The sequence below is a fragment of the Phocoena sinus genome, chromosome 5 (genome assembly GCF_008692025.1).
Source record: "Phocoena sinus isolate mPhoSin1 chromosome 5, mPhoSin1.pri, whole genome shotgun sequence".
Taxonomy (NCBI): Eukaryota; Metazoa; Chordata; class Mammalia; order Artiodactyla; family Phocoenidae; genus Phocoena; species Phocoena sinus.
The window spans coordinates 64,620,122-64,645,904 of NC_045767.1; the positions used below are offsets into that span (position 1 = coordinate 64,620,122).

The window sequence follows — 25,783 nt, forward strand, 5'->3', positions numbered from 1 at the left end:
AATTGGTTTTTAAAAAATCAACTTTTAAGGAAAGTTTGGTAGTTACCACATCCGGGGGAAATTACGTCCTGTTTCTCCATGTTCTGACCAACATTTGGTATTGTTAGATGTTTTCATTTTTAATTCTAAAATAATAAATGCCACTGAGATCCTGCAAAACTAATTAAAAATCAATTTTCTAAAGGCCATTTAGAATAATTTTAGAACAATATCAGCAAAGCTTGATGATACAAAAAGAGGATGTCTGATTAACCAGAGACTTCAGGCAGCCAGGATACCCTGTTCCCAAGACTTTCCCTTAACTGAGGTTCTGTAAAGAACTGAACATATGAGTTAAATAATCATTCTATAATTAATCCCACTGTTTGGCATTATTTCATCGTTAAAAAAACAAGTTAAGACTGTACAGTCTGACCCACGACAAAGTTGGACATCAGGGTTAGAATCACTTCTGCTTTCAGGGGAAGGAAAGGCCAACTTCTTACTATACATTCTTACTCATCAGACATAACGGGAAGCCTTCACAGGCCTGGCCAGGGTCAACAAGCAGTGGCTGGATCTCTGCTGAATGAGCAGAGGAGATGGCTAGAGTGGAGTGGGTGCCTGTGACTCTGGGAAACCAGCTTTGTGAAACAGGCAGAAGAGAAAGGAACCAGCTATGGGTCTGAGGGAATTTCAAACGACACTGAGCCAAAGTCTTTAAGAAATAAGCACACATACATGGCTGCAGATTTGGTCACATCACACAGTGACAAAATGTTTATGAGCATTTGGTCACAAACGCTCATTAGGGTATTGCATAATAATGCTGGTTTTCGGGAACAAAGAGGCTATTCTTGTTGCGGCTGTTAGAATTCTGAGAAATGTCTTTAAGGAGATGAGAAAACCCACAAAAATCAGGTAATATGCAAGATGGCATGGCAGTGGAACAAACAAACAGACAGGGCAGAAGTCCTCCAAATGCCATGTCCTAGCTGTACGGCCTTGGGCAAGTGGCTTAACCTCAAAGACTCCATTTATTCATCCACAAAATGGGAGTGCTTGTGACTTTTTTGGGAAGATAATAAATAAAAAGTGTCTGGAATAGTGATTTCCATAGAAGACAAGTCATTATAGTAAGGAGTTTTAGAATTCTATGCAAGCCTCACATTTTTTATGGTGAGGTGGAAAGACTATGAAATGAAGAAAAGCAAAGGGCAGAAGAGTATGGAGAGTGTTTCAGCATTTGCATAAAATCCGGTCCCTCAGACATCTGCACAGGTTATCTTCTTCCCAGGAGTAAGGCACACACAGAGGAGAGACACACACACACAGAGAAAGGAACAGGCCAGGTGAAAACAGAGGCAGAGATTGGAATTCTGCAGCCACAAGCCAAGGAATGCCCGGAATCACCAGTAGCTGGCAGCCCTGCCAGCACCTTGATTTTGGACTTCCAGCCTCCAAAAGTGTAAGAGAATAAATTTCTCTTGTTCTAAGCCACCTGATTTGTGGGAATTTGTTATGGCAGCCACAGGCATCTAATACAAGGGTCTACATACTTATGCTGACATGTGCATAAAAATCTTTTTTTCTTAGGGGATACTTAAGAAACTGTTACCTTTGAGCCAAAGAACCAAGGGAGGGAGATATTTTTACTCATCATTTTATGCTCTTTTGTCCTGTTTGATTTTTTTTTTTTTACTATGTACATGCATTACTTTTGTTTTTAAAAAATAAAATAGCATTATAGTGGGATAAGTAAAATAGTCTAAAGCCAGCAAATATACTGTCCCCATACAAACAGAAGCAAGACATTACTTTAATGATTTTTGTTCTTTAAAAAAACTTCTCTTTCCCTGGAAAATCAATTAAAAAATCAATTGCCTACCAACAGGTTTGAAACAAGTTATATAAAAATGATCAGCATCATAAAATATACAAACCACTAGAAATGAAATTGATAACTTAGATATTAAATATTAATATTAAAACCAAAATCTTCTGCTGAATTAAAAAGAAAAAACAAAACACATTCCAGAAGACACTTGTAACACATATAACCAAAAAAGGATTAATATCTGAAATATATAAAGAATTCCTACAAATCACTAATAAAATGGCTAACAAACCCAATGGGGGTGGGGGTAGGAATTAGCAAAGGATATAATCAAATGGATAACAGGATAACATTAAGACAACCGGGAGACACCATTGTACACCCCTGGGATGGACAAAAATTAAAACATCTAATGATACCAAGTGTTGGTCACAATGTGAGGAAACAGGACCTCTTATACATGTCCAGAGATTCTGACTTAAATAGTCCAGGATGGGGCCAGACATCAGTATTATTTTGAAAGCTCTTCAGGTGATTCCACTTCAACCCAGTGAGGATCAGGGCGCCCTGAGACCTAAACGCCATCCTGAACACCGCGCCCTCTAGTGGTCCCTAGTGGTCTCCAGTGGTCCCTCTTTTCCTCACACCTCAGGGCCTGGAGGTGATGTAGGTTTCCCTGACTCTCACTGCTACTTCCAGATCACTGTTCTTCCCTCCAACCCTTGAAACCTACCCCTCCTGGTTGCAGTCATCCACAGGCCCATCACTCCCTCATTCACTGAGTAGTTTTGCACCATTCACTGTCTAACACCACCACTGTCATAATTCTAGTGATTTCAGTAGCTATGTAGATTCTTTCATTCCCCTGGCTTCTTAGTTCTTTGATATTCTCTCTTCTAATGAGCTTGTCCTGAAACCTACCTCAGCCATGCATTCCCTTATTGTACCCTACATATTATTACCAATGGCTGTGCTCTCTCCATAACCTCTCTTGCCAGCAACCCGCTTTTCAACTAGCGCCTCTAACTCTTTTTCTTAGATGCCATCAATTCCCCAGTCCCACTGCACTGGACTGAAAGATCATGGTCCACCCTTTTAATCATCTCTCTGAATTCACCCTCAGCTACCTTACTCCTCTCTCCTCAACCCAGGTTAAATCCAACTCGCCACTGGACTATATTGAGCCTGACCAGCTGAACATAGTTGGAGAAAATACACACCCATGCTGACTGTCTCACTTGAAATTCATGACTGGGTCCCAACCTCAAGAGGGAGAAGCCATTCTACTATCCTTTTTGCTCCCCTTCCTTAGCGCATTCACTCTCACTGTCCTACACATCCTCCTCTTATGCTTCCAACACCTCCTTTCCTTCCTCACTTTCAGCTGCTGATGCTTCATTTTTCAGGAAGAAAATAAATGCAGCCAGAAGAGCATTTCCACATCTTCCCTCCAAAATTCTACTAGTGCCTACTTGTCCCTGTTCTATCTGTGCTTTCCTCTGTTCTCCTGAATGAACTCTCTGTGTCGAGCCAATTCCTCCCTATTAAGCACTGAACCTCACTCCTGCTTATCTACTCAAGGAAATCCCTTTACAATTATCCTCTCTACATTGCATCATCATTTTTTTTGCTCTAATGTATGATTCCAATTAGCATATAATGCTACAATTTCTCTCATAGTAAAAAACAAAACCCTCCTCTGAACCCACAACCTCTTCCTCTCTGCTCCTCTTTACACTAAAAATCCTTGAAAAAGTTGTTTTACTCACTAACTGCAATTATTCTCCTCCCATCTTCTCAAATCCTCTCTTTCTCTCTCTCTCTCTCTATATATATATATATATTCTTTTTCACATTCTTTTCCATTATGGTTTATTACAGGATAATGAATACAGTTCCCTGTGCTATACAGTAGGACTTGTTGTTTACCTATTTTATATAACTCCTAATTTATCCCTCCCCCACCCCCTTTCCCCTTTGGTAACATAAATTTGTTTTCTATGTCTGTGAGTCTGTTTCTGTTTCATAAAGAAGTTCATTTGTATCATATTTTAGATGCCACATATAAGTGATATCATATGGTATCTGTCCTTCTCTTTCTAACTTACTTCACTTAGTATGATAATCTCTAGGTCCATCCACCATCTACCTCAAACCCCAAACCTGTCCCTTTTGCATCCTTCCTCATCTCAGTAAACGATACTTCTATTCTTGCAAGCTAAATTCCTTGGAGTAATTTGAGACTTCTTTCTTTTTGCTCAAACTCCACACCCAATCCATGAGCAAATTTTGTTGAGTTTTTCTTTAAAATATATCCACAAGCAAAACCGCTCTCATGCCCTCTACCACTCCCACGTGGCCAAACCATCAATTCCCTCACGTGGGTAACTGCAGTGGACCCCTAAATGGTCTATCTGGCTCTACCTTTCCCTCCATCCCCCCCAACCCCATCCCAACCCAATTAAAATCATGGCACACTCCTACTCAAAAGCTGTAAGGATTCCCTTGCCACTCAAAGCATAAGCCAAATCCCTACCATGGTTTGCAAGGCACTGCCTGGTCTGCCCCATCTCTCAGTCTTCAGTGCCTCTGTGGCCTCATTTCCTTCCACTCTGCCCCATCCTCCCTCTGCTCCAGCCACACTGGCCAACTTACCATGCAGTGAGCACATCAAGCATGCTCCCACACTGCTCCTGCCGTTCCCCCTGCCTGAAACTCTCCCCACATATCACCGTTGTTCACTCCCTCACTTCCTTAAAGTCTACACTGAAGTGCCACTTTATCTGCAGGGCCTTCCCTGACCACAGCTGCTTCCGCCCATCATTCCCTAGACCCTATAGACTATATTCTGCTTTATTCCACCACCTTGCACATTATCTAGTTAGGGTCTATCTGCCTTGCGACAGAATATAAATTCTTGGAGGGCAGGACTTTGCTCTGCTCCTTATTTCATCCCTAGTACCTAGATCAGTTTTAGGTACGTAGCGCACTCTCAAAAAAATTTTGTTTACGGGCTTCCCTGGTGGCGCAGTGGTTGAGAGTCCGCCTGCCGATGCAGCGGACACGGGTTCGTGCCCCAGTCCGGGAAGATCCCACATGCCGCAGAGCGGCTGGGCCCATGAGCCATGGCCGCTGAGCCTGCGCATCCGGAGCCTGTGCTCCGCAAGGGGAGAGGCCACAACAGTGAGAGGCCCGCGTACAGCAAAGAAAAAAAAATTTTTTTTGTTTAATGAATGGTTGGGACCACAGTGTAGAACAATTTCGTAATATCTAGTGATGGTCAACTGGCTATTCCATTTCTAGCCTGGGATACAAGAAAACATATACAAAGTTGACCATTGCAGCTCTATATGCAATATAGTAGATAGCACTATATTGGCATTCAGCACATGTAACAACATGTAATAGTGAAACGTGAAACACACTAAATGTCCATTGTGTGGGGAATGGATATATTGTGGCACATTCATACAACGGAATCCCATGAAGACTTAAAAATGCATGTACTGGAGCTACATGTATGAATATGAATGATTCTCAAAAATATAATGTTGAGTAAATAAGTGTACAGGATGTTATTTATAACATTTTAAAACACTGAAAAACAATTTCATATAGTGTTGATGAATGAGGATGTGTGCAGCCAAATGTAATAGAACTATGGGTGGGAAGGATGCACAACCACCTCAGGATACTCGTTACCGTTACCTCCGGAGAAGGTGGAGACTAGGAGGAACAGGGTTTCAAACACATCTGTAACTTTCTTCTTTTTAAAAGAAGGTTCTAAAATAAATGTGGCAAAAAATAAAATTTGTTAAATCTACATATTGTCATACCATCCTCTACTTTTCTTCACACACATAAGTAGTTGTCATATTGTTCCCAACCTGGGTTCTTGGACTCTTTAATCAATGGAAATTGCTAAGAGGCCAGACGAGGAATTCAGGCAAGGCTTTATGGGGACTCGTGCTGCAGCACGAGGGATTGAAAACAAGTAACAGGTGCCCTTGCTCGATCCCCAAGGTGGGTGAGCTGGTCCCTTAAATGGGGTGAGGGTGAGGGCAGATTGGTGGGTTGGGCTGGAGGGTGGCTTAGGTCATTTGCCCACCCCCTTGGTGGTGCTGCATGCAGGGATCATGCTCAGGACCCTGCTTTTGCTCCTGGCACTTCAAAAGTGGCAGTTGGGTTTTGGCTTTTTTGTATCTTATTGTTCATATTTTGCCCCAACTGCACATGCATGCAGCTATCTTTAGTCCCTCATAGTTTCTTTGCATTCTGTTGCTTGGGGAGACATGTGTCCAGGTGCAAGCAGTGCAGGAAAGGGTCCCAGGTCCCAGGTCCCAGCCTGTCTCAATATTATTCTCTAGTTTTCTATAGATTTTAACTACTCCTGAGTTTTTTAAATAAAAATTGCTTACATTGCCAAAAATTAAAGTTTTGAAATAAACCAGGTGGGCTTGAAGCAGCAACATTTGAGTAAAAGGGCATAATTAGCAGTTGGCAACAAAACCTGTTGCTTGATTGATAGTCTCTTATTGTAAAGATACAGTTTGGGTCAAAGGAGAAAGAAAACTGGATAAACCTACCTAAGGAGACAAAAGGCCTGTACTCCTAAAACTATAAAACTGATGAAAGAAATCGAAGATGACACAAACAGATAGAAAGATATACCATGTTGTATATACCATTGATTGGAAGAATCAATATTGTCAAAATGACTATACTATCCAAGGCAATCTACAGATTCAATATTATCCCTATAAAATCACCAATGGCATTTTTCACAGATCTAGAACAAAAAATTTTTAAAATTTGTATGGAGACACAAAAGGCCCTGAATAGCCAAAGCAATTTTGAGAAAGAAAAACGGAGCTGGAGGAATTAGGCTCCCTGACTTCAGACTACACTACAAAGCTATAGTCATCAAAACAGTATGGTACTGGCACAAAAACAGAAATATATATCAATGGAACAGGATAGAAAGCCCAGTAATAAACCCACTCACCTATGGCCAATTAATCTACAACAAAGGAGGTAAGACTATACAATGGAGGAAAGACAGTCTCTTCAGTAAATGGTGCTGGGAAAACTGAACAGCTACATGTAAAATAAAAAAAGAAATTAGAATATTCTTTAACACCATACACAAAAATAAGCTCAAAATGGATTAAAAACCTAAATGTAAGGCCAGATACTATAAAACTCTTAGAAGAAAACATAGGCAGAACACTTTGACATAAATTGCAGCAATATCTTTTTCAAGCCATCTCCTAGAGTAATGGAAATAAAAACAAAAATAAACAAATGGGAACTAGTTAAACTCAAAAGCTTTTGCACAGCAAAGGAAACCATAAACAAAATGAAAAAACAACCCACAGAATGGGAGAAAATATGTGCAAATGATACAACCAACAAGGGACTGGTCTCCAAAATTTACAAACAGCTCATGTGCCTCAATATCAAAAAAACAAACAACCCAGTCAAAAACTTAGCAGAAGACCTAAATAGACATTTCTCCAAAGAAGACATACAGATGACCAAGAGGCACATGAAAAGATGCTCAACATCACTAATTATTAGAGAAATGCAAATCAAAGCTATAATGAGATATCACCTCACACCAGTCAGAATGGTGTTAAAAATCTAAAGATAATAAATGCTGGAGAGGGTGTGGATAAAATGGAACCCTTCTACACTGTTAGTGGGAATGTAAATTGGTGCAGCCACTATGGAAAACAGTATGGAGGTTCCTTAAAAAACTAAAAATAGAGTTACCATATGATCCAGCAATCCCATTCTTTTGCATATATTCATAGAAAACTCTAATTCAAAAAAAATACATGCACCCCAATGTTCATAGCAACATTATTTACAAGAGCCAAGACATGGAAACAACCCAAATGTCCATCAACAGATGAATGGATAAAGAAGATGTGGTACATATATACAATGGAATATTACTCAGCCATTAAAAAGAATGAAATAATGCCATTTGCAGCAACATGGATGGACCTGGAGATTATCATACTAAATGAAGTAAGAGAAAGACAAATATGATATCGCTTATATATGGAATCTTAAAAAAATTGATACAAGTGAAGTTATTTACAAAACAGAAACAGACTCACAGACTTAGAGAACGAACTTATGGTTACCAGGGGGGAAGAGTGGTGGGAGATACATTAGGAGTTTGGGATTGACATGTACACACTGCTATATTTAAAATAGATAACCAGCAAGGACCTACTGCAGAGCACAGGGAACTCTGCTCAATATTCTGTAATAACCTAAATGGGAAAAGAATTTGAAAAAGAATAGATACATGTATATGTACAACTGAAACTAACACAACATTGTTAATCAACTGTACTCCAATATAAAATTTAAATTTCAATTAAATTTAAAAACAAGGGGAGGGGGTTTCCCTGGTGGCACAGTGGTTGAGAGTCCACCTGCCGATGCAGGGGACACGGGTTCATGCCCCGGTCCGGGAAGATCCCACATGCCGCAGAGCGGCTGGGCCCGTGAGCCATGGCCGCTGAGCCTGCCCATCTGGAGCCTGTGCTCCGCAAGGGGAGAGGCCACAACAGTGAGAGGCTCTCGTACAGCAAAAAAAACAAAACAAAAAAAACACAAAGGGAGGAATGCCTGATTGGGCTGTTGCCTTTCAGCAGGGCAAGGAGGGGCAGGTGTGGCAAAGGTATTTGCTATGCCCTAGGCAGGCACAGAAGTCACAGGCAATGGTGTTTGTGTCTGTGGTACACCAAAACACACCTGTCACACCTGGAATACAATTTGCTAACACAATGGCAGAACTCAGAAAGAATCACTGTTTTTAAAATTAAATTTTCCCTAAACTTTATACAAAAAATTACAATACACATACATATTCACAAGAATAGGTTTATACTCTATACACACTTTTGTAAGCTTCCCTTGCTCTCAACTTAATATTCAGCTATGGCCCGCCTTCCTTCCATATCAACAAATTGGACGTACAGTTATAATTAATGACTACAGCATATCCGATTGTTTGAAGTTACCATAGTTTACTTCACCAATCTTTTTACTGGGGGACAGATTATTTCCGCGTTATTTTCCCCGGCATAAACAACCACAATAAACATCCTTGGACATACATATTTGTACATTTGACTGTTTACTTAGTACAATTCGCAGATGTGGAATTCCTGGGCCAAAGCTAATACATTTGAATTTTGATCCGCATTTCTAAACTGGCCTTCTAGAAAGTATTTTTATTCGGTTGGTTGGTTTTAAATCAAACTACACTCCCACAAACAGGGTAAGACAAAGCTGTTTAAAGCACCACCAGGGGATCGCAAACTCTTACTGAACTTGAGCGGCCCCTTCTCGATGAAACTGTCTGCGGTGTTTCCTGAGCGCTTTTAAAGGAAGGAAAGGGATCCGGAGAACCCCGAGTCCCGCCCTGGGTGGGGGTGGGCGCCCCTCCAGTTCACCCGGAGGCACAAAGCCAGAAAAGCCAAGTTCCCCAAGCTTGGTCGGAAGCGCGACCGCGACCCCCGCAGCCGGAGGAAGGAGGTGCCCGGGGCTTCCGCCGCGCTCTGGGCTGGGGCGGGGTCACGGGGGGCGGGGCCCTGTCGGGGCCGCGGGGCGGGGCAGCTCGGCTCGTCAGCACCCGTCCCCCTCCTGGCCCGCCCTCAGGCCGCGTCCCCGCCAGCCTTGCCGACGTGGCGGGGCGGGACCCGGCGGGCGCTCCCGCGCGCACTCGGCTGCCTGAGCGGTAAGATCCCTGGGTACCTCTCGTCGTCATCCCCTTCCCCGGGCGGGCAGATGGCGTGGGGGGGGGGGGGGGGAAATGCGGGGACAGCCGCCGCGGGGTGGTGGGGAGACCCTGCCGTCGCTGCTCGTCCTGTTCCCGGAGTCGGCAGGGGCTTGGCACAGGGCGCAGGACCCGGAGGACCGGCCTTGGATGAGGGTCCCGGGCGGCGCGAGCGTTGCGGCCGAGGGCCCTGCGTGGGTGCGGGCGTGTGAGTGTGTGTGTGTGAGTGTGTGTCGCTCCGGGTCCACGCTCATGCACACACCCACACGCCCGCACTCCGGCTCTGCCCCCTCGGCCGGCGAGAACCTCTGCGGAGCCTGTCTTGTGCTCCCGAAGTATCCGGTCCAGCACCATGCAAGTCGGAAAAAGTTTCCCCAAGGTCCTAGGTTCGACTGAGAGGTAGGCTGCGGGGTCTCCGCAGCGGGGGACACAGAGGAAGCAAGTCCCATCCCGGGGTTCGCTGCCCTTGGCCTCGGAAAACTGAGCTCAGGCCTTGACCTCCCACCCAAGCTCATCATCTCTCCCCCTGCAGACGCCGGCCGTGCTGGCTCTTCCACCCCAGCCAACACCCTAAGCCAGCAGCACCTACATTCACAGCTCCCAGGTTGAGTCCTACTCCCTACGCCAGCTCCCCAGCCCCCCCACCTGCCCACCCAGTTGGCTCATCTTCTTCCCTGTAATCTGGTGAGTATTTCCAGCCATCTCAGATCAGGCGCCTAAACTTCACTGCCCTTTCCTAGAGTAGGAGACCTCTCTGTATCATCTTAAGAGTGATCTCTGTCCTACCGATCCTATCAATTCCTATCCTAAATACGGAGAGTCAGGCAGGTAGCTTTTTAAAATCAATGTCTCTTGAACTCCAGAAGACCTCAGCTAACCTGAGGAAACTGAGAATGAGGCAGGCTTACTCCTCAGAGGCCTCTCTCTGCCTTCTTTTCCGCCTAGTGCTCCTTTCCTACCTCACCCATATCCATTCCCTGCTCTCTCCTTCCTTTCTCCATCAAAACCTGAGCTCAGGAAAGACTGATAAACTCCTTACATCATAAGCTTTAGGCAAAAGAAGGAAACTTTCAGGGTGGAATTTGAGGCTCCACGGAGCCAGTGCAGAAGGAATTTGAGGGTAGGAAGGGACCTTGCTGAATCTCAGGGATTCAGACCATATAAGCAGCCATTTATTTATAAGACCGGGCTTACAGGACTGAGATGGTGAAGAGATCTTCTGGGTACTCTGGGATCTCGATACAGGGAGGCCTTGGTGAGCTATGAATTACTCTCATCTGCCTCTCCACAGGGGTTGTCGTCACTCCTGTTTTCCAGAAGATTCTCTGTAATGTTTCTGTAGGACTTTATACTCCACAAGCTTCAATTAAAGCAGGATTCAGTTTGAAAAAAATAATAATAAGACCAGGCTTATATGGAACGTTGTTTCTTTTTAATCAATATCAAACAATATATTTCAGTTCAGTAAATATTAGAGGGTCCAAAGCCAAGCTATGTGCTTGTTGGTCACAGTTCTGGAGGAGAGAATGACAGAGAAATAAATATTCCTTATAAATGCCATAGAAGTCCATGCAAGGTGTCATGAAAAACATGGAAGAGAGAGTAATTCATTTTTTGGAAGGAGTGGGACAAATTCAGGAAAATTTCAAAGTAAACCGTGACATTACACATTGAGAAACAAATAGGAACTTGCCAGGCAGTTGGAGACAGGGCATCCTGGGCAGAGAAACCAGCATAAGCAGAGGTGGGGATGTTTATGAGCTGTGCCGGCAGTGATGGAGCATCTGGTGAGGGAAGAGTGTCGGGTGTGTTGAGAGTTACAGAAGCGGATAGAGAGATTGGAGCTGGATTGTGCGGGGCCACGGATGCCATGCAAAGGTGTTTAAACCTAATGGTTTTTAAACAGGGGAGCAGGTAGGTCCTCTCCGTGTTTCATAAAATTACCTGGCAGACACATGGAGGCCGGACGGAAGGAAAAAGAGACTGGGCTCTGGGCACGTGTACCTGTCAAGCACAGTAGAAACTCTTGCAACCTGGTTAAGAGCCTGTCATCCACAGTTTTTGTTCCTGGTCTTTCACTTACTGGCACTTTTTGAAATTGGGAGCAGTGATTTCACACAGGGTATGGTATTACCAAATTCTTATTTTGCCAAGTGAAATCATTAAAAAAAAATCCATGCACTACACCACTATTTCGTAAAATGAAAGACATTTTAATACCAGGAAAAGCACGAAGGCTAAACTTGCAAGATGAAGCCAGTGCTTTACATTTAATAAATTTAGATTGATGAAAAACTCGCTATCTTGTCCTCATTTTTCTCTATCATCATGGACTGGTTCCAGTCCCGCAGTCTGGTGTTGGGGAACAATGTATCCAGATCATTTTGTCCAGCCTTACTCTACGTAGGAGGGAGTGAGGAACAACAAGAATGAGTTGTACGCCCACAGAGGGATGGTGGGACCAGAGCATGGCTCTTTGCGCCTCAGCATCCATCCCTCCCATCCCTCGCTATTCCTCCATATCGCTCTTGGTCCAGCCACACAGCATCTGTTCTGAATATCTAGATTCATTCTTGGGCATTTGCACATACTCTTATCCCATCATGCCTGAATAACTATCAAAGCCGCTATCAAGGTTCTCCCATGTATGAGATCAGTCTTGTTCAAGCACATCTTTCCCTGCTTTGATGTGCTGTTTTGCATCATCACTTAACCATTTCATGTTAGATGCAATAGTTTCCTGGGCCTTCACTGACCAGGAATAAAATGAAAACAGATTATTTGTTTTCTGAAGGATAGTAACCGTGTCTTCCGTTTTAAACTTATTTTTGGAGCTATGATGTTGCTGCTCCAATACCCAGCATAGTTCTGGGAGCATTTTAGGTGATGAATGAATTTACTCATGAAAAACTAACTTATTCCAGCCAATAAAGGCTTCTTTATATGCCACTCTTCCTCTCCTTGGAATTTACTGAAGAAGCCTCCTTGTTTCTGTGGGTTGAGGCTCCCTAGCATCAAAGCCACAGGACATGGCTGCAGCGATCAACATTCCAAACCATAAATCAGGAGAGATTTTAAGTCTGACTGCTTCTGGGGCATCCAGGCAGAGATGGGGGCTGTCCCAGGAAAGAGCATGTATCACAGCTGTGGTCCTTCTGGACACCAACAGTCACTGCATAGAAACAGCTGTGTCTTTAGAACACACAATTTCTAATGGCTTCAGACAAAAGGGCACCGTCTTAAAAATGATTACATGTCTCCTGTCATAATAACATCCAGAGTAGACAAAGGTCTACCGGGACAAAAAAGGTTTGCGGGGGGATTCTTTTTTGGTTTTGGTTTAGGGAAAATGTGGACCTGTAACAGGCAGAAGTTCATGTACAATTAGAAGTTAAAGTAGGGCTGAATATTATGGTGACCATTTTCATTATCTGAACAGATGTAAAAATATAGTCTTTCTGAAATTTATAAGTTGTCCAAAAATATTTCCTAACGGTATTGGTTCAGCACCTGATAGATGAACTTTGGGCGTGTTTCTGAAGGAATGGCTTCATGTTGACGCTTGAATACAGAGCAGCTGCAGGGAAGAGAGGTTTTGTTTGATAATTTTTCCACAATTGAGGTGAGCTGACTTAGGGCAGTTTGGCCATCAGAGATGGATGAGGACTGTAGGGCTCCTCTGTGCAACATCCCTACCAGGACTGATTGTACTATGAATCCACCTCTCAGATGGAGTTCTGCCTCACACTCACATGTATATTAGCGACCAGGCTCAGTTATGTAGCTTGTTCTCGTAGGTTGATGAAGTCCTAGCTCTCTTTGCTTTTAGGACTGCTCTGGTGGCAGGACTCAGCTAACCTTCTAATCAGGCTTTGATGTTCTCCTGCGATTAGCAGAAGAACTAGAAAAACTCTACTGCAAAGTTCAATGGCTGCTGGACTGAATATAATCTTTTGCCCTGGAAATGGAAGAGCTGAAGGCACTTGTGCATAATTTCTTGCCAATCCACGTTAAGCACTATTTCCATTTTACCAGTGAAAAATGCTTTTAATACCCCTTAGGATAAGTAGTACCCCCTGATAAATAGCCATCAGAGAGAGAGATAATTGAACCCTCTCAAAAGGTGAACACTTCATTACAGAATCTGAAATGCTAAATAAGTAAAGACCCTGGAGAGTATATTCCTGAATAGGGCACTTCAAATGTTAACCAGCCACCCTCAGGGCATAAAATACAGCTAACTCACATAGATGTCACATGGTATGTGCTGAAATATTTTAGCACTGGGAACAGTATCACAACAATTGAGGGTGAAGCAGATACAACAAAGTGTTTATAATGCTTTTTATTCACCCATGAATGTTTATCATAACCAGGTTTATTCTCATGTTCCTGCTTATAGAGAAGTGAAATAGCTTGGAACTTCTTAATAATCCAGATTAATAAGGATTTTCAAATTATCTTACAAAGAAATTAAGATATCAGACCAGCTGTTGATGAACAAAAAAATGGGAATATAAGTGATGTGCAATATGGACCCATTCTCCTTATGGTTGTGCCCCTATGACCCAGGCGGGGATAGGGCAAATTAGGACAGAGAACTCTAGGCCATGGCCGTCAAGCAATGTCCTAGACCATGGGTGAGCAAACATTTTCTATAAACGACCAGCTAATAAATATTTTAGGCTTTGCAATTTTGTGGGCCATATGGTCTCTGTTGCAGCTATTCAACTCCGCTGGTGTACTAGAGAAGCCATAGACAGTACATAAACAAATGAGCATGTCTGTGTTCCAATAAAATTTTATTTACCAAAACAGAGGGAAGGCAAATTTAGCCAGCAGGCTGTAGTTTGGCAGCCCCTCTCCTAGGCCAGTCCTGACTCAAGGTTTTCATAAAGATTTTATAAATTTCCATGTGATGATAGCTTTTCAAGTACCCTCCCTCAATCTCATCCCCCTCCCATGAACCACAGTAACTACTCCTTTTCTGTACAGTGGCCTTTTTCACTCTTTACTATTTCATCTAGGCATTGACCATACTCATTGACAGACCATATCCAACCTTGAATATCTGAAATTTAATATCCCACCTAAAAGGAAATATGCATTATTTGCCTTTCCCATCTGTAGACTTGTTTACAGGTATGTTATCAGAGAATTCAAGTATTTTTGTTTAAGAAGAGACATTCTAACTCAGTTACCTGGGAGGTGAAGGAACAAAGGAAAGACAATATGGGTCATTTGGAACCCCTTGCTGTAAGATAACTCCTGAGTAGTGAATGGGGTAAAGACATTTTCTGCTTGCTTTCATTCCAAATTACACTTTAATTTTAAATCTCCACAAAAATATTAATATAACTCAACACACATATTTGTTGAGCTTCCCACTATGTTCAAGAAACCATGTTAAGTGCTATATAAAATATGAAGACAAAACAAGGAAGATCCTTGTCTTCATAGAATTTACAGTATAGTAGGAAAACACTCAAACGACTGATCAAAGACGATTGTAACCCTCCAACGTGAGACAGATGCAAAGCACTCTGGCAAGTTCAGAGGAAGAAAAATTATATTCAGTTGGGAAGAACAAAAATAGAGGAGGCGGTTATTTTAAATGGGCCTTAAATATGTTAAAACAACATACTGAACCAACAGCCACCTGAGGTTCTTTTGTGAATGTCAGGCATTTTTCACCTACTTATGTTGTCTCACTTAAGGATTTGGAAGGGCATCGTGGGAGGTAAAACTAGTGGGATCAGAGCACAGAGGTCCTTGGATGGCAGCTGAAGGATGTAGCTTCATCTCAATAGGAAGTGGGAAGCCCCTGAGGATGTCTGAGCAGGAGGTGATGTAATTAAAGCTGTGAGGTAAAGGGTGGGGAAGGATGGGGAAGTGAAAGGGAGAACAGTGGAGAGGTGAACCCAATATTGAAATCATCAACATGAATCAAATCGAGGACCTGATTGAAGGTGATGGCAGGGAAAATAGAAGTAAAAGAAAGGATATGGATTCTGAATAAAGAGCCTCTAGGATTTGAGCACTGGTTGAATGTATGAGAAGAGGCAAGTGGCATTGCAGATAGGGCTCCGACGTGGCTCAATCTCAAAGTCAGACGTGGGTTCAGACCTCAAATCTGCCACTGTTCCTTAAAGTGTGACCTCTGAGCATCAGTTGCCTCATCTGTAAAATGAAGCTCGTCGTATCTAACTCACAGGAGATAGCACATTTAAAGAGCTTGGATTTAATAGGCACTCAGTAAGTGATAGCTATTGATATTATATATTCTTGAGAAAGTGAAGGTTTGGTCAATGACAGCTCTGAGATTTTAAGCCTGGGTTATTGGAGGAATCTAGGTGCCATTAAAAGAAACACAAAGGTCAAAGTGAAGGTCTAGAATTAATGGCAAGACAACAGGTTTCCTTTGGGATAGAAAGAGATGTTCAGCTGACGATTAGAACTGCTTATCCAATGGTAGAATTTTTTCTATGGCAGTGTATTGAGATATAATTCATCCATAACAAAGTTCACATACTAAAAATTCACTCTTTTTAAATGTGCAGTTCAATGGTTTTTAACATGTTCACAGAATTGTACAGCCATTACCACTATCGAGTTTTAGGACATTTTCATCACCCACAAAAGAAATCTATACCCATTAGCAGCCATTACTCATTTCCCCTCCCTTCAGCCCCTAGAAGCCACTAATTTACTTTCTGTCTCTATAGAATGGAGGTAGATATTTGAGAGTCACAACATAGAAGTGTGTAAAACTGTGAGAAAGGAATGTGATTCACCAAGGGAGAGAATGTAGCAAGAGAAAAGAAAATAGCTAGACAACTTTAGGGAATGGCTATTTGAGGGGACAAGAGGGTTGGCATAGGCATGTGAGTTCTAAGTCTGTGCCATCATGTGGTCAATATGTTAAATGGCTTCCCATATACTGTGGTTTTAACAGTGACCAGAGATTTGACCAACTGGTAAACACTGAGGTCAACAAAAATACCCAGTGATTTTCCTGAGACTTGGCTTCCTGTATAGTGAGAACACTGTGTCTTTATTTTAGACTAAGAAAATTATCATCTTGAATAAGCCTTCTAGATATGTGTTATTCAGTAAGATAGCCACTAGCCACACATACCTGTGTAAATTTAAGTTTACATTGTTTAAGATTAATTTTTTTTTTTTGGCTGCACCGCATAGCTTGTGGGATCTTAGTTCCCCAACCAGGGATCGAACCCAGGCCCACAGCCCTGAAAGCGCCAAGTCCTAACCACTGGACCACCAGGGAATTCCCTAAAATTAAAACTTAGTTCCTCAGTTGCACTAGCCACATTTTAAGTGCTCAATAGCCACAGATGACTGTTAGCTACCATATTGGCCAGTGCAGATACAGAACATTTTCATCATCACTGTTGAACTGCACTGTTCAATATGATAGCAATAACTTGCAAGCTTCATAAAGAGTTTTCTGCTTCGTAGGTTATTTTGTAATGGCTACATTCCTTATTTGGCTTAATATTGGCTTCTTTTTTTTCTGTTTCATCCTTGTGTTTTTCCATCTAAGCTATTGTCCAAATGTAGCCCAGGCCTTCATGGGCTGGTACCCAACAAGGCACACTTGTGTGTATGTATGTCTCTCTCAATTTGAATTTCAGACCACATTGCAAAGCCAAATGTCAAATATTTTTTATAAGCTCTCAGGTATTTTCCATGCTTATTCTCATTATGGCTAAAAATATAATTAATAAGGTCATATTAAATAAGTACTTTCACAGATACAGATAATACTCTTAGTTCCCATATGCATATTTATTTCTTCATGCCAAGTAAGAGATCCGTGAAAGTTTAAAGAGAGCACGGTTGGCTTGTATTAGTTTTTTATTGCTGTTGTAACAAAGTACAACCATCATAGTGGTTTATAATACACATGTATTCTCTTATAGTTCTGGAGTCTCTGAGGGGAGAATGGTTTCCTTGACTTTTTCAGCTTCTAGTGGCCACCAGTGTACCTTGGCTTGTGGCCCCTTCCTTCATCTTCAGAATGCATCACTCCAATCTCTGCTTCTATCATCACATCACCATTTCCTCTTTGTAGTCAAATCTCCCTCTGCCTCTCTCTGATAAGGACACTTGTGATTTCATTTAGGGCTCACCCAGATAATCCAAGCTTCTTCATTTAATCATATCTTCAAAGTCCTTTTGGCCATATAAGGTAACATTCACAGCTCCCAAGGATTATGACATGGATATTTTGGGGGGCCATTATTCAGCCTACCCCAAGGTTACATAAACTTTCTTCTTGGTAGAAGAAAGGTTACCCCCACCAGATTTAACTTAACTATTCAGGGCTTTGAATTAACGTTTAACAATTCGGATTAAAGCATAAGGTGTTTGTTTGTAATCATGTTGACAGATAATAAAATGTCTGATGATGGCGACGATACCTTAGCCACTGGAGACAAAGCAGAAATCACCAACATGCCCGATAGTGATACCTTACCCAAAGATGCAGAAGCGCACTGTGATTCAGCTACGATTTCAAATGAGCTAACGCCAGCTGACCCCAGAGGAGATGTACATGAAAATGCGGCTGTTCAGGGTGCAGAGACTGCTGACACTGGACTCACTGAGCAGCCCAAAGACCCCGGTCCCGTGGAGCACCCCCGCAATGGAGAAGTGACTGAGGATACCCTTGTTGAATGCATTGACTCCGTCAGCCTCGAGGCAGAACTTGGATCTGAAATACCCCTGAAAGAGCAGAGTAATCCGGTAGGAGTGGTTCACTTGACTCAGTTCAACCTAAGTTCTTACTGATACTACCATGGCCATAGATTTGTGCCAGGCTCTGTGGGTAGGGATTAAGAGTTCAGTATATACTGTGACATTACCTCTGTCGTCAAAGATGTGTTGTGTGGTGAGAAAAGGCATATATGAGAGTAATTGGTCATTATAATATTTGCATTTTGATAATTGTTTTATTATTAATAATAACAATCACCAATTATTGGGCACATCCTGTGTGCCAGGCACTCTGCTAGCTACTCTATATGTTATGTAATTCACTCTATACAACAGTTCTTTGAGGTTTTAAGCTGGATATTATTGACCTCAAGTTATAGACGAGGCAACCAGCCTCAGAGATATTGAGCAACCCAGTAAGATTAAGCTACTCAGTAGTAAATGGAAGATATTGTAATATTGAACGTAATGAGTCCAAATTATTAATGAACCTGATTCCACCCTAAACAAGTCAATGTTTCTTTAACATCACTCAAATTTTAATACATGTTTACAAATCTACCGTGAAGATCTTAAACATTCAGATCACTCATTTATTATCACATACCGCCGTCCAGGGGACCAGAGGCAGAGCACATTCATGCTTCCCTTCAGTGCCTGCACCTGTCTCTCTGGGAGATAAGCCAGGCCAGTGTCTCCCAGGTGGTACCTGGTTCCACATCAGTATGACCATCAAGCTGGGTTTTCCTGACACCTTCCCCTCCATCCATGTGGGGACTGGAAAGGGTGGGGAGGCCCTGTCCTCCAATCCTCCCTTCTAGAAGGATGCTATGGTATAGGGGAAATGAGAGTCTTCCCTCTGCCAGGCCCAGCCCTGCTCTCCTGGTGTGTACCACACAGATCACCGCCTTGAGGCGACTCTGCTGCAAGCAGTGAGGGACGGGAACGAAGCAGGGGGTCGGGGGGCCTGGGTTTCCATCCTCCGTCTATCGTTAACTTTGTTAGTTTGAGCAGGACACCTAATTTCTCTGTGCTTCAGTTTTTCCTCTGTAAAATGAGGACTTTGCACACGAAGACCACGAGGTATCCTTCCAAGTAATGTTTTGTGATTCTTTTATTCAGAATCAAGCTTCTTAGCCACAGTTTCCTCAAAGCGGCTCTTAGAATTATTCTAAGATGAGATGAGCTTCCTCAGGGAAGAGGCGGGGTTCCCATCACTGGAGATGTTTAAACAAAAGCAAACAATCATTCTGCAGGAACGTCATGGAAGGCATTTGAGGACCAGATGGGAGTTTGTATCAGATATGTAAACATACGTGTAAAATTTTGTTTACAAGTTCCATGATATCACAGACCCTTTAAAGCCATCCATGGACCCCCCTGAGGGAACTCCTAGACCAGAGGGTCTCGACCCTAGCTGAACATTTCAACCACTGAGAGAGCTTTAAGAAATAATGATGCCAGGATGTATATTAGCCTGAATTCTCCAGAGAAACAGAACCAATAGGATATACCCTATTCTTGTATTTACCTATATGCCTGACTCTGGAACCTGGGTTCCCTCCGTGCTGTCTTTCTATTGGGGGGCCATTGGTTCCCAATTGTTATTGTAAGTGCTACTATTGATACATATTAAGAAACTGTGTCTTAGCCACACCATTCTGACCGAAGACGACTTAAAGAAACTACAAAAGCTCCACTGATTCAAAATACGTGAGCTCATGAAGGCTAGATTATACATTCCAATTTCAGACTTCTAAAAGTTATAACAAGATTGCTAATAAAGATAGCATAAAAAAGGTCAGTATGCTCCTACACATCCATCTTCCTAAATTTTGAGCAAATCGAATGAATCCTGCTCTTGCAAGCACTTTATAAACCTCCTTAGTGCTACAGGGAGAGAGCCAACTGGCAGACAGATACTCCCCTCCTCTCCCAGCACCACTGATAGCTTTCAAGGACTTTGAAAAGGTGAGCATTTCCTCATAATGAAGCATCACAAAAGTACCTGGATGGAAATACAAATATTGGCCACAGAGTTGGGGCCATGGCTCTGCATGTATGTGCGTGGCATTGCATCAGGAGCTCAGATAGAAATGGGGTGTAGGAGGAATTCTTGTGAGTATATTGGTTCTAAGAAGGCAGAAAGCTGATATGGGTGGCTGGAAGGGCCTTGAAGGGAAGGGATATATCTCTTTCACCCAGGTTCCATTTAAACCCTTCTAAATAGGTACAAATATAGTCTCCTTTAAATAATTACCAGAAAAGGGGGTTCTGCTATCTCTCGTGGCAACCTATCCTTGTATCTTAGGTTAATATAGAAGAATTCAGTTTTGCGCTTCGTCTTCAAGCATTGTTCGTTTGCTGTTTTATTTGCTGTTTGTTGGACACTTATTAGAAGTCCTTTTGCAGTGATGAAAACAACCATTTTTCTGTTCATCCAGCAGATAATGAATTCTACAAAAAATCTTCAGTGAAAAGTTCATTTACAAGTTGGCTGATTGGATCTTGAACACAGATCCCCTGAGGGATGTCAAGTCCTATAGGCGTAGTCAAGCTCCAAAACCTATCTGATTCCAAGTGTATCTGAGCCTAAAAGAATCTTATCACCTTTAAAAAACGTTTCTAAGGGAAAATGCCTGCTTAAAAAAAACCTGGCAGAATAGTCTTTGAAGAAGTAAACTTATATAATCTGGGACACACTAGATTTTGTGATAATGGGTTTAAATGTATATATTTTTCTACAAGTGGTCTGAGTTCCCTTAAAACCCACATTATTAGCTTCACCTTTGCCTGAGCCAGCATGGGGGCCATACTTGGCAGGTAGGGCGGTGTGACAAGGAGGGGGCCTGGGGCCAGCGGTTCTGCCAGCTACTCAGCTGGCACCTCTACCTTGAAGGATCACACCGTTCACAGTTGATGCACTCAGAGAAGCTATTTCTGTCTTCAGGGCCCCTTTCTCATCCATTCTGATGTACAGACTCAGAAGCCATTGAGTTAAGGCTTCCTTCAGGACTCCACTCTACAACATCCATAAGAGATGGTCCCCAGCCTCACTTGAACTTTGAAGGTTGTACTAGATCCTTTAAGGCCTCAGCCGGCCTCAGGATACATGAGTTATGCCCCAGAATCTGAGTAGTACAACTATCTTCAGGACGCCTACCATCTAGATGGGTAAGGCAGTGTTGCATAAAAGCAACTGTAGCATGTCTTATAGTACTAGATAGGACAGGCACAAGGTAGCCTTAGATAGAACACTCAAATCAATCTTAAGGAGTCAGTGAAGTCCTCAGCCTCCATTCAGACATGTTTGTCTTGAGTGCTAGCCTGGAGCGACATTTATTCCCAGAGATCTTGTAGGACCTTATTATATACTAGTCTATCAGCCCCTAAAAGATCTAATCTAGATAAAATTTCTCTAAATTCTTAGCACCAAGAAATATTTCCCAGAGTAAAAAAAATTTCATCCCTACTGTCCTACACCAGTGCATAAGACCAATTATGAAGAAGGTAAAGAACGCAATGTTACAACTAAAAGTACTCTCAAAGGAAAACATAGACTACCACTCAATAGTTCTGTCCCTGGAAAAGGAAAAGCAGGGTGTTTAAGAGCAATAAAATTGCTATCAACAGAGACAAAGATGAGAGGACATAGGCCAAGACATGCTGATGATAGATTTTTGCTTCTTAAATGAGTGAGTAGAGTTTGCTCCAATTCTGTTGGAGTATTTCTCCTTTTAAGCCTCTCTCCATCATGGCACCTGATTTTGACTTGGGCAATCAGGTGGATGCTGTTGCCTTATGGCTATATTGGGCAATGCGTCCTAAATCTGGTGGTATATTAGAATTACCTGGGAAGCTTGTTAGAAATTCAGATTCTCAGGGTAGAAACCCTGAGAGATTCTTTTTTAAAAATGTATTTACTTTATTTATTTATTTTTGGCAGTGTTGTGTCTTCGTTGCTGCGCACGGGCTTTCTCTAGTTGCGGTGAGCGGGGGCTACTCTTCATTGCGGTGTGTGGGCTTCTCATTGCAGTGGCTTCTCTTGTTGCAGAGCACGGGCTCTAGAGCGCAGGCTTAGTAGCTGTGGTGCACGGGCTTAGTTGCTCCACGGCATGTGGGATCTTCCCGGACCAGGGCAGGAACCCGTGTCCCCTGCATTGGCAGGCGGATTCTTAACCACTGTGCCACCAGGGAAACCTGCTGAGAGAATTTTGTTTTGTTTTTGTGGTACACGGGCCTCTCACCGTTGTGGCCTCTCCCATTGCGGAGCACAGGCTCCGGCCACACAGGCTCAGCGGCCACGGCCCATGGGCCCAGCCGCTCTGCGACATGCGGGATCCTCCCGGACCAGGGCACGAACCCGTGTCCCCTGCATCGGCAGGCGGACTCTCAACCACTGCGCCACCAGGGAAGCCCGAGAGATTCTTACTCAAAAGATCACAGTAGAAGCCAAGACTCTGTATTTTTAATAAGTTCCCCCAGATAATACTCTTGCAGTCAGTCTGTGGACCCGTGTTTGGGAACCACTAATATGGGAATCGTGTAAAATTGAGAAGATGGTGAGTTCCATATTGAACATGAGATGAGACATCCAAGTGAAGATATTTTGTGGGCAGTTGGTTATAGTGGTCTGGAGCCCAGGGGATAGAGAGAGATTTGGAGGCCAGCAGCAACTGGATGTTATTTAAGTAATGGGAGTGGGTAAGATTGCCCAGGTGTTATATATAAATAAAGAACAGAGGCCAAGGACCTGGCCCTGAAGTCTCCTGTCTCTAAGCCACTTTGGTCATGGACCGCTCTTTGATAAGTTGTGATTGCCAACAAAGTTCATTCTATAAATGAAATCAAATCTCAAATCACATTATACTACACTGACATTTTAAAATTAAACATTAATTAACAAGAAAGTTAAAGATAGCTTGTGAGAACTCATGTAGGCTTGAGAATGTGCCATTGTTTTGGACTTTTAGGTGCTTTGACCACTACCCTGCGTGAAAGGTGCATTCAACACAAATGTCTAGAATTCTAGGGGCAGGGGTTTCTTCCCTTATACCTGGCATCAAGAAACCAGAATTCTCCAGAGTTCAGAGATGGATAGAAGATCATTTAGTACAAGGAAAAACCCTTTCTTGCACCCTATTCATGTAAAGGTAGGAAGAGGCTCTAAAATATATTTAACCATCTACAAGTGTTTAATACCTTTAATTTCACCATCGAGAACCCCTTTCAGATATTTAAAATGCTAGTCAACAGTCCACCATGTTTACCAGTTAAAGCCCATTTCTGTAATTCAGTATGCTCATTAGCAAAGCATCATACGTTAACACAAATGCAAATAATAGAAGTGTTCATTATAGCTGCCTTTGGGGTATGGCTTTCCTGATTAGGATGCCAGCTGACCACCTGGACTGTGTGTATTTTATTGGAATGCTGGAAGCAGTTGGGTTGTATCTTAATCTAAGGAGCTTCCATAATATCACAATATGCATGTGGAAACTTTCTAAAGTAAACTGAAATCATCATAATAAGGGATGGACAAAAAAAGCAAGAATCAAAAGATAGGTCATGAAAGCCATGAGAATAGAGTCTTTTAAGAATTGAAAAGTGCTTACGCTTCTGATGCTACTGAGAGGTCAAGAAATAAAATGACTAAAATGAGTCCATGGCTTTGACAATGAGGAAGCCATTGTGATCTTGGTGAGAATGGTTTCATGAAATAGTGACCATGGGAGAGTCACCATGGTGGGTAGAGGAGTGGAGGGGGTGGATACAGAAGGCAGGCATCTTTTTTAAGAGTTGAAGAAGAGGAAGCCAGAGAAGTTCGAAAGAAACATTTTGTCATCGTGATTTTCATTTGCTGCTTTTAAGATGGAGGAATCGTGCACATCATTAAATGTGGGAAGCAGCCAGGGAGAAAAATTGAAAAACCAGGAAAAAAGGGAGAACCAACCTTCCCAGGCCCAGAGGAGTTCAGATGGAGGTGATAATGATAACTAAGAGGAAGATATCATTTCCCTTATGATAGAAGGGGAGGAAGTAATTGTGACTGGGGGTGCAGTAAAGTTAGATTTGTATTGAGATAGGTTTTTGATGTAGGCCAGTGTGTGTTTTGTCCATAAGAAAAAGCTACTCAGACTTTTAATTTGGTTTAAACAATTAGTGTTCAATATATTAAGGTTACAGATTCACAATGTCAATTCTCCCTAGTATTTACATTCATCTCACAAATCTTACTCTATTTAGAAGCCTAACATAATTGAGCAGTCACTTTCAAGGGGCTTTTGATTAATGCTTGGTCCTTTTTGCCAACTTAAACACTGTCAAATATTTTTAAACTACATCTGTAAACTTAATATACTTTTTAAGTACCTCATTTATCTACTTAAACAAAATCTTGCTGAGTACTTAAAAATTGTTGTAAATCTTAAATTTATAGAGTAGACTAAGCAACCCCTTAGGTGGCATAACATTATGCATAAACTTAGGAAGATTTCAACTTAAAAATCAGAAGTCTAATAATTCAATTATTCATTTTAAATTGATTTTCAAAAAATTGTCACTCTAATCAGTCAAATTCCTTAAACATCAGTAGTATAGAAAAGACCAGATATGCACAAAATGATTACTAGCATATTTCATGCTTTAAACCTTTCCATATTTGATGTTAAATCTTCCTAGAGTTGAGTGATGCATACTCACCAAGGAACAAGATTACCTGGGAATAACTGAGGCCATTTTCAAGCAAATATTTCGACAGAGCTGCAGGCCTCCAGAGTAATTTACATCCTCCCAAATGTCACACTGAGCCGTTTTTAGAACAGCTGTGTCACAAATTACAAAACTTAAAAAGGCTTTGGTCTCATAACTCCTACTGTCCACATCCCAAGACCAAAGTTATACACAGTATCTGATTCTTGATCTACTCAAGGAAATAGGACAACCAGGTTGGTCTTTATCCTTTAAGAGAGGTACATATATCTTCTATCTAAATGCTAAAGGCCTTTGAATTTGATGGAATTCTAAGATTTGTACATATTTTTCTATCTAATGATACCTTTGAACTTGATAGCCTAAAAATAAATAAATGTCTTTTATGTTTAAAGAACTTCGAACTTGATAGAATCTTGCACTCTTTCATGTTCTTAGGACCACACAACAGTTATAGATGTTTAAATGATCTCCAGTTGAGTTTTGGAGATCCCTCTTGATCAAACCAAGTCTGATTTGCTGTTACAATATGTGGTCACTCTTCTGTGAGTTTATGAGGAAGGGACAGGAAGTTGAGAGAGTTCTTATCTGATGGCTTCTGTTTTCTCTGTAAATTAGGATGTGAAGTTCTCTGGTAAAGGAGGTGGGGGTTACATGGGTGAGGGTGAGAAAAAAGCTTTAAAATATCCATATATGAAAATGGGAGATCTGAGTAG

The 25,783-nt window shown here is 42.1% G+C and overlaps 2 protein-coding genes across 6 annotated transcripts in view; one reads left to right on the top strand and one right to left on the bottom strand.

Annotated features, from left to right (window-relative positions):
• The window catches only part of TLR1 (toll like receptor 1), a 43,786-nt gene extending 34,419 nt beyond the window's left edge, over nt 1-9,367 (bottom strand). The window contains exon 1 of the mRNA XM_032631792.1: nt 9,168-9,367. The gene's annotated coding sequence lies outside the window, so the exon portion shown is untranslated. The remainder of the gene's footprint in view (nt 1-9,167) is intronic.
• Nucleotides 9,368-9,443: 76 nt separating this feature from the next.
• FAM114A1 (family with sequence similarity 114 member A1) overlaps nt 9,444-25,783 on the top strand; it is a 68,181-nt gene continuing 51,841 nt past the window's right edge. For 4 of the 5 annotated variants that reach the window (XM_032632244.1, XM_032632241.1, XM_032632245.1 and 1 more), the window contains exons 1-2: nt 9,456-9,578; nt 18,031-18,386. In XM_032632244.1, coding sequence (XP_032488135.1) covers nt 18,039-18,386 — 348 coding nt within the window. In that variant the 5' untranslated portion in view covers nt 9,456-9,578; nt 18,031-18,038. Of the gene's footprint in view, nt 9,579-10,149; nt 10,302-18,030; nt 18,387-25,783 lie in introns of all 5 variants that reach the window. The other variant, XM_032632242.1, reaches the window with a different exon arrangement.